We start from the raw sequence: 15,583 nt of genomic DNA, 5'->3' as shown, positions 1-15,583 counted from the left end.
ACCAATCAGGATTTTACTCCTCAAAGACATCAGTAATCACATTAAATGATACCTATGTTCGATGGGGGAAAAAACTGCAGATGCCAGAAATCAAAAATAAAAGCAGAAAATGCTGGATACACTCTGTAGGTTAGGAATTTAAAATTTGACATTTTAGATATGAAATTCTTTGCTAAGCTTTATTTCCTCAAAAATACCAAGGTTGGATTTAAAATCATATTATTTGGGTAACAAATTGTGGTCCTCAGACTGTTATAAAAAAAACTCCCACATAGTCATTCACTCAGAACAATGAGGTGAGGACTGAGTTACCTTTGAGTGCAAGGCCTGGGGGTCAGCTGAACAAAAATATTTGTGTTGAGTCATTATTTTTTGTGAGGAGGGAAATACCGAAAAAGTCGTCTTGCATTCTAAAAATACTATCAAACAAATCTGCGGAGTAATATTAGAACTCTTGAGTCAGAAAGAAAAATGCAAAACAAAATTAAAATTTAATGCTTCTTCTTGGTCTTTACCATGTATAATAAAAACACTTGCTCAACATATGAAGAGCTAGATTGAGTGAGTCATGATTTACGTTTATTTCAGAAACCAATAAAGGAAGCTTAGCTGAAGAGAAACTTCTAAACGCTTTTTTCACTCTACGTCTATGAAGATTCAAGAACAAAGGGCAAAAGATTTTTAATCAATCCTACCGTTTTTTGACACTGTGGGAGAGACTTTGCCACCTCTTGTCCAGCTGCTGTAAATTTGCTTTCATTGTCTTCAAGTTCTCCTCTGGGGTTGCTTGGTGTAAAGTTTTGCTCTGCATCACAAGACCTCTGTGGGCTGACTCCTGGGATGTCACTTCAGCCTGCAAGTCCTACAGACATGATGAAAGAGGCAGAACACCAGTTAGCATTCCATGGGTACAGGTCTGATTCCAGCTTAACTAAACTGGCATAGAGAGAAGGCAGGTTTGCAGCTAAAAATCCCTTTTTTCCTTTCAGAATATCCCAGTGCACTTTACAGTTTATGAAGTTCTTCTGGAGTCTAATCTCTGCTTTAAGTTAAAAATTGCAACAGCTAACTTGGATACATCAAGCTCCAACAAACAGCTAGATAATTAGTTTTTGCATTGATGACTATGATAAATATTGATCAGAACACGGGATTAACAGCAGTGCCATAAGATTTTTCATGTTTGTGTAAGGGGTAGATGAGACCCAATCAGAACTGTCTGTCTGGTCTGGTGGACACTAACATAGCTGACTTGCACCTGAAACATAATTTGAAAGGCATATTAAATGGAACAGCAGGAGTAGGTCACTCGGCCTCTCAAACCTGCTCCACCCTTCAGTGAGATTGTGGTTGATCAGATTATAATTTTACCTCTGCATTCTCCTCTACAGCAGAAACTTTTCACCCCCTTGCGTATCATTAAAGTTATCCACCTCTGTCTTAAAAATATTCAAACTCTGCTTCCACAAATTCTTATGGAAAGGTTTCAAAGGACTCACAGCCTCTGAGGAAAAAAGAGCCTCATATGTATCTTAAATGGGGAAACCACTTACATTTATCTAGTGACTCCGAGATAGAAATTCCCCAACAACTGGAAACTTCCTCTTAACATCTGCCCTGTTAACATCTCAGGATCTTATATGTTACATGGAACATAGAAACTTACAGCACATCACAGGCCCTTTGGCCCACAATGTTGTGCTGACCATGTAACCTACTGCAGAGACTGCCAAGAATTACTATACTGCATAGCACTCTGTTTTTCTAAGCTCCATGTACCTATCCAAGAGGCTCTTAAAAGCCCCTATTGTATCCACTTCCACCAACGCCGCCGGCAGTGCATTCCAATTACCACCATTCTCTGTGTGAAAATATTACCCCTGACATCCCCTCAGTACCTATTTCAAAGCATTTTAAAACTATGCCCCCTCACGTTAGCCATTTCAGCCCTGAGAAAAAACCTCTGGCTATCCACACGGTCAATGCCTCTCATCTCTCCTCAACCCTGTCAATCCTATTCTCACCCCTCTAGACCTCAACAGATACAAACTTAGGAAAAGAAAATTTTGGAAATTTTCAGCAACATCTGTTAAGATTCAAGACTGTTTAATGTCAATTCCTGTACACAACTGTAAAGGAGAACAAAATAATTGTTACTGTGGACCTGAAGCAGCACAAAAAACACAAAAGATAAAGAACACAACAATAATAAAAACACAATAAATATAAATACATAAGATAGCTTATATACATAGATTGATTGTATGTCCATAAAGTGACGCTAGTCTATGCCATAAGGTGATTGACAAAAAGTAACAAAGTATGGTGGAGTTAGTGAGTGGAGGTGTTGATCAGCCTTACTGCTTGGGGAAAATAACTGCTTTTGAATCTCAAACACGAGGAAATCTGCAGATGCTGGAAATTCAAGCAACACACACAAAATGCTGGTGGAATGCAGCAGGCCCTTCGAGTCTCGGCCCGAAACGTCGACAGCGCTTCTCCCTATAGATGCTGCCTGGCCTGCTGCGTTCCACCAGCATTTTGTGTGTGTTGCTTTTGAATCTGGTGGTCCTGGTGTGGATGCTACTATGTAGCCTCCTCCCTGATGGGAGTGGAACAAACAGTCCGTGAGCAGGGTGGGTGACATCCTTCGTGATGTTACTGGCCCTTTTCTGGTACCTTTTAGTATACATGTCCTCGTTGCTGGGTAGGCTGGTGTCGGTGATGCATTGGGCAGTTTTGACCACCAGTTATAGACCACAGTGCAGTTTCCATACCAAGCAGTGATTGCAGCCTGTCAGGATGCTCTCTACTGTGTATCTATAGAATGAGGTGAGTATGGATGTGCAAGGTCCAGCTTCTCTCAGTGTGAAGCAGTCAACACCCAAGACAACGTTCCAAACAGCTGTTTAAAAAATAATTTGTTGTACTGCTGCTTTCAGGAGATTTACTCATTAGAGAGTGTATTGAGAACTGTACCATATTTATTCAAACAAATGGTGATGCAGATGATAATTTACATTAGCTCATCGTGAGTCAGGTTCCACTCTGGAGTCTCGAACACACAACACAGACAGACTATCAGTTCTATTCCAAGAGAGTGCCTGAAGTCCTCTTATTTCATTGTGGCCTTAGATCACAGCCATGTCTGCCCAAAAAAGTGGGTGTAAAAGGCTCGGTGACATCGATTAGAAACAGTAAAAGACTTTCTCCCCAGCATTTTGTCTTGACATTTATAATTATCACTGAAGTGGTTTATCTCATCATTATCTGATTGTTGCTTTTGAGATCCTGATATGTTCATATTGGATAACATGTTTCCTTACCAGAACAAGAACCACACTTCAAAGGGACTTCAGTTATAAAAGATCCTTGAACAACCCAAGTTTGTGAAAGGTATTTTATAATTGCAAGATATATTTTCTTCCCTTTTTAAATATTTATGTGATTCCTAATATTCTGCTCCTTACAGAAGTTCCTATGGTAGCCCAAAGGGAGACTTCACTACAGCTTAAATACAATTGACTCTAATTACCCAAACTGTAAATAATGTTTCCTACATCACAGCAGTGGATATACTTCAAAGATAAGTATTTCAATGACTGAAAAGTGCTCTGGGACAGTTATGTCCTTGCCAGAGATGTACTTCTTTCTTTCTTATGTCTGAGCCAAGGCACTGGGAAGTTGGCTCTCCCACAAGTGAATGAACCAAGATCTCTGGGAACAATAGAAAGGAAATCATCTCTTATCTCGATCAAAGGGTCACCTTTGATTAGTGTCTGGGATTGAGCTGTGATGCAATGGTGATGGATCCCCTTAATTTGACAGATCCAATCCTCATGTTGTTGTACAGTACAAGGCCTCAGTACACCAGCAACGCTCTAAAGCACTGAAGCATCGCCTGGAGTTTACCTTCAGAGTGTGCACTTCATTCTGCAGTTTGGCTTGGTCAGAAGAGATGTAAGGTGACCACAATCCTGTGATTGCTTCGTGTTTCTCAAGCCAAGAAGTGAAGCTCGACACGTCCTTTTCATATCTGACAACAAAAAATTCAAAGGGCCATCAACTTATTAATCACCAAGTATTTAAATTATACACAATTCAGTAATGAAAAACAATGCCTCCTGACCCTTCCTGCAAGAGCAGCAGACGACACAACAGAGTAACTCACATCAGATATACAAGAGTGCTTCAGTTATGAATGAGGCTTCTTGGAGTCAATGGATCCAAATTTCAAAGGCAGAGTACAAAATGCAGAAATTCCACAATGCACACTTAGCTCAAAGGTAAACCTCCCCAAAGAACCCTACATTGTAGAACCCGGCCGTTCAGCCTCCCAGGCCTCTGCTTGATCTCAGAAGGGGCAATCCAACGAGTCCCTCTCACCTGCTTTCTAGCCAAAGCCCTGCTAAATACTCATCTTCAGTTGTTAACACTATTTTCTTCTAAAATATACTGTTGAATTTTGCTCCCATTACTCCTTCAGATACATTCTGAATTGCAGCAACCAGCTGCAGAAAAGAAAATCTTCCGATCTCTCCTCTCGTTATTTTGTAAATTATCTCAGTTACTAGTTTCCCACCCATGAAAGCAGACTTCCATAATTTACTCTGTGGAAATCCTTTGCATTTCCTACATTTTCTCATATATTCTTATGACGTAGGGACAACCACAAATCTACACCAACTCTCAGGGCAACCAACTTATTTGCCTGGACCCTTTGCTTAATGGTGTTGGTCCATGGCATCAAAAAGGTTGGGAACCCCTGCTGTAGGCCATTCCCTCAGATGCTCACTAACTTACCCCAGTGCTCCTACCTATCCACCTATACTACAGGTACTTTATAGAAGTCAATTAACACGCTAACCAGCATGTCCTTTGTGATGGGAAGGGGTCTGGAGCATCTAGGGCAGGTTTTACAGCCCACAAAGACAGCATTTAAGGTTAAGATTGTACCCACGTCACTGAGTATTAACTGCTGTGTCATTAATTTATGAAATGTGTTAGTATTAATCCATATACATTGGAATCTGTTTCAATAATTCCTTGAACCTATGTATTCGCTAAGTTTTGATTAAGCCTAAACTCATAGGATAATAACATTATCTACTGGATGGATGGTCTATCAAAGTGAATCAATTACAGGTTCAACACTTCAGATCACTTCCAATCAGAGAGCCGATGACAAATCTTCAACTGCCCTTGAACCGACTACCCAGTACGAAGGTCACATAAAGTCACACTTTGTGTTGGATGAAATGTTCAGCCCCTCTTCACTGCCAGAATATGTAGGATTCCTCCAGCCATTCAGCAGGAGGACAATGCAAGGATGATGAAGGGTCCTAATGAACATCCCAGCCCGAAACGCCAACTGTTTACTCTTTCCCGTAGATGCTGCCTGCCCTGCTGAGTTCCTCTGGCATCTTGTGTGTGTTGCCACAACTCTGTTTAAGTAAGCTGCTTAGCTGGACAATAACAAGGGAAAAAATTTTGTTCCCTCCCTATATAGGAGGCCTTAGTTAACTAATTATTTGTGAACTGTATCTTTAGAAGGGAAATGGAGAAAACTAAAGACCCAGGCTGTTGACAGGTAGATTGTACCACAGTAAAATTGCAACCAGCTAATGGAGTGCTGTAGACATATATCATTGCAGTGAATACGTAATACATGCACCTTTGTGTGCGCATGCAGACGCAGCTGGATATATATTGTGTGTTTGCGCATCCCTGCAGATGCCTCTTTGTACAATATACATTAAATGCTTTGTCTTGGACTGAGTGCAAACTTTCATGCAATGCACTTTCATTGTAAGAAAACAGGGACAGCCTTGGGTGATTTGCTCGGGAGTCTGTCGACTGTGGCACCTTGAGAGAGTAGCCACACCTGCCGTGTGCTGAAGCAGACAGCGAACAATTAACTACGTCTTCCTTACGTCTGTAAGGGACGTCTAGTGAGGACAGTGGGAGCTTCACCAGGCTACATACTTCTGCCAGAGAGTCGTCCTGTTTTCCAGCTGTTCTTCCATCTCCTTGACACAAGCTTGCAAATCCTCGAACTTCTCCTGCAGAGTGCTCAGTCGCTGAGCAGCTTCGCTCGGGTTGCTGACCTTGCGGGCGCTGGTTGAGAGTGACGCCATTTGACTTTTCACCTGATCGATGGTTTGATAGAATTTCTGTGCAGAGGAAACCAGGGTGAGTAAAAACAGTAACTTTGTGTGCAGTTTCCATGAAAATTTGTCAGCACAGAACAAAATAAATAAAACAAAAGAACAAAAGAAAAAGCTTAAGGATGCAATCTGGGATAACTTGGTCTTTGAAAGGATGAGATTGTTATGGGGACCACTGCGTACGGAAGTCAATCACATGCTGCATTCTACAATCAGAGTTAAAGTGAACAATGCACTCTCTCTGTTGGCTAACGTACTGTAGAATGCAGCAAGCAAGTCAGAAATGGCTCAGAGCAGTCCTTTACAACCTATTACAAAACTGCATGAGTTATTCACGTCTATAGGCATTTTGTTAAAAGGCTATCAACATCCGTAAGGAATGTCTGGTGAAGAGAGAGATATTGAAGAAAAAAGTCCTGCATCCCAAAGATGTTACCAAATCAGAAACTGCCAGTAATATTAGAATTACTTCATAATGAAAGAACTACTTTATTATGAAGTCAAATATAATTAAAGCCAAATAAAGGCCCCTCCCTCCTGGACATCCCTCTTCTCCCCACTTCCTTCAGGCAGAAGACACAAAAGCTTGAAAACACCTTTAGTACCATCAGGGTTAAAGAGTGCTCTATTCCAGTGCCATCAGACTCTTGAGCTGATCTCTTGTATGATAAGATGGGCTCTTGATCTCTCACTCTCCCTTGTCATGGCCCAGTACTGTACATTCTCTAACTATAACACTACATTCTACATTCTCTTACTGGTTTCCCTTTGATAACATTTGAAATAATCCACGTGGTTGCCATGTAAAACAAAGTTTTTCCACTGTATTTATCCGTGTGACAATAATAAAACAATTCCCGGTAAATAAATATTATTTAATTAAACAATTCCCAAGCTTTGACCAGAGCAGAAGCTTGCGAGGATGGAATTCATTCAGGCTCACTGACCGAGTATAAAAAGGCAGCAACTCACGGTAGTTTTTTGGATCTACTGGCGTTTGGGATTGTTTAGCAAGAACAAATTAAAGGAAGGCGGGGCAAGTGGAGTGGCCAGAGTTAGAGTGGGCATTCTGAGGCTTCAGCCAATGGAAGGCAGAAAAGAAAAGCTGCAGATAGAGGTCTCCCCACCCCCAATTCTCTACATTTGATCAGTTAGAACAGTAGAGGTATACAAAATTATGAGGGGTATAGAGAGGGTAAATGCAAGCTAGCTTTTTCCACTGAGGTTGGGTGGGACTACAACCAGAGGTCATGGCTTAAGGGTGAAAGGTGAAAAGTTTGAAGGGAATTTGAGGTGAAACTTTTTCACTCAGAGGGTTGTGAGAACGTGGAATGAACCGCCACCACAAGTGGTGGATGCAAGCTCAATTTCAACGTTTAAGTGAGGTTTGGATAGATACATGGATGGTAGGGGTATGGAGGGCTATGGTCCCGGTACAGGTCAAAAGGAGTAGGACTTTTAAATAGTTTTAGCATGGACTAGATGGGCCAAAGGGCCAGTTTCTGTGCTGTACTTCTCTATGACTCTATAAAATTCTTTTTTGTTTCTTGCCATAAACAAAGACACAAGTTCATCAGATACAGTTATTATCTGTCAGAATAACATTTATTTCAGAGAAACACTGGACTCACTATAACTTGCCAAATTCTTTCATGGAAGATCTCTGCCTTTCCCTCACTTACAGATTGCAGCACCCTTCCCCTGTTCACCATAACCCCTGACTCAGCGTGAGCCGTACCACAGAACCAGGTACGTACCAGGTGTGCCTGTAACAGCTGCTTAGCCTCAGATGCGGAGCAGCACTTACTGCTCTTGCTCTTCAATGTTGTCTCCATGTCGATTAGCATCTGCTGGACCTGTGGAGATATTAAAAGGCAAAACACATACAATACTGATGAAGAACTAAACAAAGAATGAATAAGATAAAACATTAAGGTTCAGAGGCAGGAATCGTTCTGTATTTCTCTATGTAATTGGAAATCTGCAGATGAGAATCAATTCATCATCATGATAATCCGAAGTTGCCTTAGTACGTAACCTTCCGTATTCAGTTAACATCTCGGTGCTCCTGAACCAATATGTGAATAGGTAGCAACAAGGGAAGCTAAAGATGCCAATATTACATCACTTTATAATCACAGAACAGAAACAGTCCTTCATCCTACTGGTCTGCTCTTTCACATAATAGTCAGGCACAGAGTAACTTTAAAATTCTTTCATCGTGCAGATACCTTGTTGAAGTCCTCTTCAAACTTCTGCTGCAGTGAGACTCGGTTCCCCAGTTTGCTGTTCACATCCAGGGCGTTTTGATGGAGTTCTTCCCACTGCCTAGTTAGTTGTGTCAAACGGGCCTTCACGTGCGCAATCTCGCCTGAGGTGACGAACTGGCTCAGCTTCTGGGACTCTTCTTCCAAACTTTTAAGTTCTTTAGACTTACCAAGAACTGTGTCAAGAAGATGCTACAAGTCAAAGGCATAGATTGGTTGTTTTTATTTTTCAGTTCTTTTCCCTGAAGAAGAATCCATGATTTTATCATTTTCAAAGATAGATTTCAAAGTTTAGAACAATCATTATAGGAAAGGGCAACTTACCTTAACTTTGGAGAGCTTGTCCTCCAATGGGATAGACAAATCCTGCACGGCATTTAGCTCTTTCTGTTCATCTGTCATCCAGTGCCCCAATGACTCAAACTCGGCCAAAAAATTCTCCCACAAACTTTTGATCTCTTCCAGGTGCTTCACACTGAAGCAAAAAAGAAGACACCAGTGAAATTAACAGAAATGGGTCAAAATAAACCATCTTCTGGATTTCTCTTCAATCTCAGCTCAACAGAGTTGGTGACGGTGGAAAGGCTGGAGAAGAGCAGATGGGGAAAAGCACAAAACCAAATGGGATTGGCAAAAGGCACAAAGTTTAATTCCCCTGGGTCAGCTATCATGTAGGTGTGGACTGCAGGATTTTCAGTAATGGGTCCTTGAAATTGCTGAGTATAATCTTCTCAGGCTCTTTTCTTCGCCCATCCATGCCCTGTCTATCCCTACCTCGGTGATCTTCCTCAGACTTAGAGTCCTCTCAAAAACTTGCTCTCTCCACTCCATACATTGTCAGCTGTACGTTCAGATTTATGAATTTCATCAGTAACCATCCATCTCTCTCCTCCTTGAACCACGGGTACTAATGTTCATGTGTCCATTTCCTTAAATGTCAGTGTCACGTGTCGAGGACTAACTAGCGACACTAAAACGCATGAGACCATCCAAGTCACGCGCCCGTGTGGTCAGTCCATATACAGTACTGTGCAAAAGTCTTAGTCACACACACACACACACACACATATAAATAGCTCTAAGACTTTTGCAGAATACTGTAGTAATTTTATGTATTGCACTGTATTACTGCCACAAAAAAAAATTTCATGACATATGTGAGTGATGATAAATCCGATTCTGATATCAGTTTCTATTGTGGACTGAGAGTGGGATGGGGACATGAAGAGGGGATATGGTTGGGAAAAGGGGAAGAGAGAGGGGAAGGGAGCAGGATGCACCAGAGAGACATTCTGTAATGATTAATAAGCCAATTGTTTGGAATCAAGTTACCTTGCCTGGTGCATCAGCCTAGGTGTGTCTGCACCCGCACCCCCAGTACCCAGGCACTCCTTCTCTGCCACCTGTCCCACACCCTGCCCACGGTGCTCCACCTTCACCATTCCCAACAGCTTTTGCTCCCGCCAGATTTACAAACTCTCTCTCCGCTCCACATTGACAAATACAGTACTGTGCAAAAGTCTTAGACACTCTTGCTGTATAGATATACAGAATGTGCCTAAGCCTTTACACAGTACGGTATGCGGGCAATGCGCGTGGCGCATGTGCAGAATGCATGCACAGGGTCCGTGCGCACGTGACAATGAGAGTAACAGCAGGGATGAGACTCTCAGCAAAAATTAACAATTTAAAAATTCATTAAAATGGCCTATCATCGTGGGCAATGAACTGAAGTGACAGATTTCTAACTAATAAAGAATGGACTGAAATAATCGTCGGGGTAAAAGCAGCAGGTTTTTATAACAGCGAATAAGAAAATCTCTGGAGATCTGTCATAATGGGCAATGGGCTTAAGTGACAGATGTCCATTCTTATGGAGAATAGGCAGATACTGCAGGTAAGTATCATTGTTTCTAGTAGGAAAGCTACTGTTCTAAGTTCAAGGCACAGCATGTACAGGGTAACTTATTTTTATCAAACCATCTTGCAGAAGGCAAACAGTTAAATCAGCTTCCAATGGTATTTGGTTGTGTAACTTGCAGACAGAAGATTTACGGCAGAAGCATCAGACAACACAGAGAGTTGTGAGGAAACGGAGTGCATTACTGGAGTTAGTAACCGAAGCGGAGATGATGTTAACGTACAGGTGATTAAAGGAAAACAGGTATTAAATGCTATGGAAATAGAGCAGGAATGCAAGAGATGCTGCTTATCGAGGAAATTAACACTGAGTAAGTGTTAATATGGCAAGACAACAGTAGAGAGGATGAAGACTTACTAGTTCCTTAGGGATTCCTGTACTTTCCTAGCTTTCTCGCTCATCTCTCTGGTGTGTTGCTGCAGGGAGCTCTTACTCTTTGGACCAAGTTTGATGTCTTCAGATTTGCGTAGCAGGCTTTCAGCTTGAGCTGTCTTGGTTTCACTGTCCCTGCAAATTGCCTGTCACACACACAGACACACAAGCAGTGAAAGACCTGTCAGAAGCCAGCAGGCACCACACGCTGGGAGATATGATGGGTGCATCCTGGCAGTAAAACACTCAGAACATCAATAACCTCAAAACTGAAGGTCAAACAGTTTAATATAAATATGACCCCGACAGGAAATATTCTTGAGATACTGTTCCAGGGTATCTCATTCTTTGAAAACTGAATGAAATTTCTGAGTTTTCAGTTTTCCATGCACAAAGTCCAATTTTGCTCTCAAACTGGAGCTCAGAGTTTCAAGGACATCTATTGACGCTGTGTCTGTGGATTGACCGCGAGTCTGTAAAATTACCTTCATTTGATCCAGCTCCGAGCCGAGGCTTTCCAGGCTGCTGAAGAGGCGATTGCAATCCACCTTGGCTCCAGCACGAGCCAGGAATTCCATCACTTCCCCTCTCTCTTCCTCAAAGCACTGCCACTCGATGAGCGTTGCCTTTACCAGAGGGAAAATCAACAAATCAGCTTCACCTACCACAACTGCCACTAGACCTTATGGTGCCATTGATGGCTGTTTTCCTTCCTTTGCAAGTGCCCTCTGCAATAACCATGACACTCATTAGCATTGCCACGTAGCCCACCAGCATCATCCCTGGGAAGGTGCTGACTGTACTAGCATAGAGTTGGACAAGCTGCATAAATACTTTATAAGCACAAAAGATTGAGCTGGAAATCCAGTGCAACACACACAAAATGCTGGAGGAACCATCTATGGAGAGGAATAAGCAGTCAGCATTTCAATCAAGATGGCGCCAGTTAACAACTCTACCTCGGGCGACATCTTCCAGATAGTCCACAAAATTGTTTCTTTCACTTATTTTATGTCTTCTTTTTACTTTAAATGTGTTTCTGGTATTGCTGGGGCCTGTAATCTACAGTTTGAACAAAAATTGAGCCATCTGGTGCTTTGTTGTCTTCCGGAAGATTCCAGGAGGTGAGCAGCCTCGAGGCCCAGATGCTGAGAGCCCTTGACCAACTCCATCTCTCGCCGATTAAAGCGCCAAGGAAATTGAATCACCGAGGCAGTGCGGAAGGTGAGTGAGTGTGCAGCCCAGTCTACCAGCCTCTCCCTCGCTGCTGCTGGAGAACAGTGTCTGTGTACGACTGTCTCCTGCTTGTTGCTCTCGAGGGAAGGCCCCTGCATTCGAATGTTCTCTCTCTGTCAATGCTGTAGGAGCATGACACCGAAGTTCTGGGTCTGCAGTTTACAGATTGGACTGTAGTTCACTTGGACTCTTTCGGTTTTATGCTTTTTTATTCTGTGTTTTTGCCCATTCCTTCTTGTAGCCGTTTGCACAATTTGTTTGTTTTTTTGCTCGTGAGGGGTTTTATGTTCTTGTTGCCATTTGCACAAATTGTAATATTGCACTGGGGGCTTGTTCTTCCTGTTGCTCTTTGCACGATTTGTTTGTATTTGCGTGTGGGGGTGGGGTTTGAAGGTCTTGTGGCCGTTTGCATGATTTGTTAATTTTTTTGCGCGTGGGAGAGGGATTTCAAAGGTTCAAAGGTCAAGTTTAATGTCAGAGAAATGTATACAATATACGTCCTGAAATGCTTCTTCTTCGTAAAATGTCCACAAAAACAGAGAAGTGCCCCAAAGAATGAACGACAATTAAAAGTGAGAACCCCAAAGTCCTCCCCAGTTCCTCTCTCCAACACATAAGTGGCAGCGAGCAACGATCCCCCCTCCCCCACCAGCAAAATTAAACGCGCATCGGTACAATCACCGAGCCCAAGCGTGTAGCAAAGACACAGACCTTGCAGTTACCCCAGAAGTTTTGCATTTCATCCAAATTCGACAACCCACAGGTTCTCTCTCTCCCTGGCAAGGGAGAGGGAGGTGTCCCCCATTTTCACAGCGGGCGGGTGACATAACAACCACCTGCTGGTTTACGATCTTAAAAGTCCATTTCGTTGCTTTTTCTGAGCTCTGTGCCCAAAGATTGCAAAGACCTCAGGTCTTTGGGCCCACAGCAAAAGATTTTCTGGCCTCCCCAGCGACACGTAAGTCTCCAGCCGTGACACCGACCCTCAATCCACTCATCTCCAGAGCCCCGAGATCTTAGGCTTCCGAACACGATCAGGATTCTCAGGCCAAACCCTTGGCATGTCGAATAGCGGCGAGTCGTGGAACCCCAAGAGCGGGTCCCATTCCCGCAAAGAACCAAAGCTTGCATGTAACTCCAGGTCAGGGTCTTCAAAAGAACCCTGGAAGGAAAGGTTTGATGGTCCTGTTGCCATTTGCATGATTTGGTATTTTTGTGTGCATGGGAGGGTTGATGTTTTCCTTTGAACGGCTTCCATGGTTTTCTTTGTTTTGTGACTGTCTGGAGAAGATGAATCTCAGAGTTGTATACTGCATACAGACCAACTTAACAAATGTAGTTTGAACTTTGACTCTTCATCAGGACAACTTTTGTTCTTCTCCATGGATGATACCTGACCCGCTGAGTTTCTCCAGCATTTTCTGCAGGGTGCTCTGGATTTCCAGCATCTGTAGAAACCCTTGTGTTTCATAAACACTTATTTTACTGGAGAAAGGCTGAAGCTCAATATTCCTCCAGCTACGCCTCTTGCCTCTCCAGAGCCTCTTCACCACTTGAAGGGCACGTCAGACTGGGATGAAGCATTCACCTCCTGGGTCGGTTGTCTCAGTTTGGAAGCTCAACACCATACAAAGCAAGGGAAACCCTTGTCTTCCCACCCCCTGCCCTCTTCTATTCCCCAGTCTGGCCACTTACCTCCTCCCGGGTCCTCCTTCCCTTTCTCCGGTTGCCACTCCTGTCAGATTCCTTTGTCTCCAGCCCTTTACCTTTCCTACCCACCCGGCTTCATCTCTAACCTTCTAACTATCCTCCTCCCCCCTCCCCCAGGGTTTTATTCTGGCATCTTCCCCCTTCCATTCCAGTCCTGAAGAAGAGACTTGGCCCAAAACATGGACTGACTTGCTGAGTTCCTCCAGAACTTGGTGTGTGTGTGTGTTGCTCTGGATGTCCAGCATCTGCGGACCTTTAGATCAGTAACACATCTCATGGCTTGATCATGCATTCCACAACTGCAGAATTTGCCGGCAACACACAAAGTCTTCTTGGACTTCTCTCAAACCCACAACCAATGGAACAAATGCTTGGCAATAAGCTCTTCTCCATACCACCTTGACTTAGAGCGAACTTTACCTTCAGTTCCTTCTGCTGATCCTCCACTGCTTTCCCCATTTCATTGAAGACAGCCTCCTGGCTTTGCAGTTCTTGTAGGCTGGACTTGGTCAGGTCCACAGCTCCATGCAGTTCCTTCCCACGAGCAAACAGCTGCTGTACATCAAGTCTCCGTGCCATCCACTGCTTGACTTGTTCCTGCGTGTTTGTGGAGTCAAAACTATTTTACTTTACAGAAAAACACAATTACAGAATAACAGCAGCAGTTGGATGTAATTAGGAACCTTGAGAGGGGTAACATTTCAAAAATATCACAGGAATATTGTCAAAAAAAAATTGAATCGGAATTATTTAAGGCAATATCAGAACTGATGACAAAAATTGTGGCCAACGAATCTGCTCTCTATGGGGGGGGGGGGGGAAGAGAGGCAGATGGTTTAAGGAAGGGAGTTCTGGGATCTGGGATCTAGAGAGCTAAAGCTACAATGAAGGGTTGAAGCAAGTGAAAGATAGACATGAGGCTGGACTCAGAGGAATCAAGAGATCCCAGAATGTTGGAAGGCAGGATTCGATTAGGGGAGAGACAAGGCCTTGATGAGATTTGAAAGCAAGGATGAAACCCCAGGGCATCTGCATATGCAAAAACAAGAGAGACAGATGAAGAGAACTTGGTGCTGACCAGGAGCCACGCATGAGATACGGATGAACTGACGGTGGAACCTCTGGAAAGATCACATCCGAAGGTAACAAAAGCTCGCAAAAAGGTTTCAGCAGAATTGGCCTGGCTAAGGCAGCATCAAAAGTGGTGACATTGGAATTCTGGAAATCAGCAGGTACATTGAGAGGTGAAAGAACAGGAACCAATTGCTGGATAATGAGGATATTATAGTCATACAGAAGGAAACTCACACCCAAAGAAAAATTGTTTCAGATTCATTTGCCTTTGAAAACTTCTAAGTGTAAATGTCCTAAACTTGCTTATTCTACCTATTTTAATGGACAGCACCCTTCATCCAACCCAGAATGCTTCAGATGCTAGAGAACATACACTTACGGTGAAGGGGAATCTCAGAGAGTGGCAGGCGCCTGGAACAGACTGGCAGAGATAACTGAGTGGTGTCTCAGAAAGGCAGCGTCCATTATTAAGGACCTCCAGCACCCAGGACATGCCCTTTTCTCGCTGTTACCATCAGGTAGGAGATACAGAAGCCTGAAGGCACACACTCAGCGATTCAGGAACAGCTTCTTCTCCTCTGCCATCTGATTCCTGAATGGACATTGAATCCTTGGACACTACCTCACTTTTGAAATATACAGTATTTCTGTTTTTGCACATTTTTAAATAATCTATTCAATATGTGTAATGTACTTGTTTATTTATTATTACTATTTTTTTCTGTCTCTGCTAGGTTATGTATCGCATCGAACTGCTGCTGCCAAGTTAATAAATTTCACATCACATGCTGGTGATAATAAACCTGATTCTGAACATATGGTGAAGGGGAACCTGA

The 15,583-nt window shown here is 43.0% G+C and overlaps 1 protein-coding gene across 1 annotated transcript in view; it reads right to left on the bottom strand.

Moving 5' to 3' along the window:
* Positions 1 to 15,583, bottom strand: part of LOC140730671 (nesprin-1-like) — a 626,730-nt gene that overhangs the window by 465,709 nt on the left and 145,438 nt on the right. The window contains 9 exon segments of the mRNA XM_073051428.1: positions 696 to 862; positions 3,913 to 4,036; positions 5,986 to 6,173; positions 7,925 to 8,023; positions 8,399 to 8,626; positions 8,759 to 8,909; positions 10,713 to 10,873; positions 11,213 to 11,353; positions 14,094 to 14,270. Coding sequence (XP_072907529.1) covers positions 696 to 862; positions 3,913 to 4,036; positions 5,986 to 6,173; positions 7,925 to 8,023; positions 8,399 to 8,626; positions 8,759 to 8,909; positions 10,713 to 10,873; positions 11,213 to 11,353; positions 14,094 to 14,270 — 1,436 coding nt within the window.

The sequence above is a fragment of the Hemitrygon akajei genome, chromosome 7, assembly GCF_048418815.1.
Source record: "Hemitrygon akajei chromosome 7, sHemAka1.3, whole genome shotgun sequence".
Classification (NCBI taxonomy): Eukaryota; Metazoa; Chordata; class Chondrichthyes; order Myliobatiformes; family Dasyatidae; genus Hemitrygon; species Hemitrygon akajei.
The sequence above is the reverse complement of the archived record's forward strand: the minus strand, read 5'-3'. Positions and strand labels throughout refer to the sequence as shown.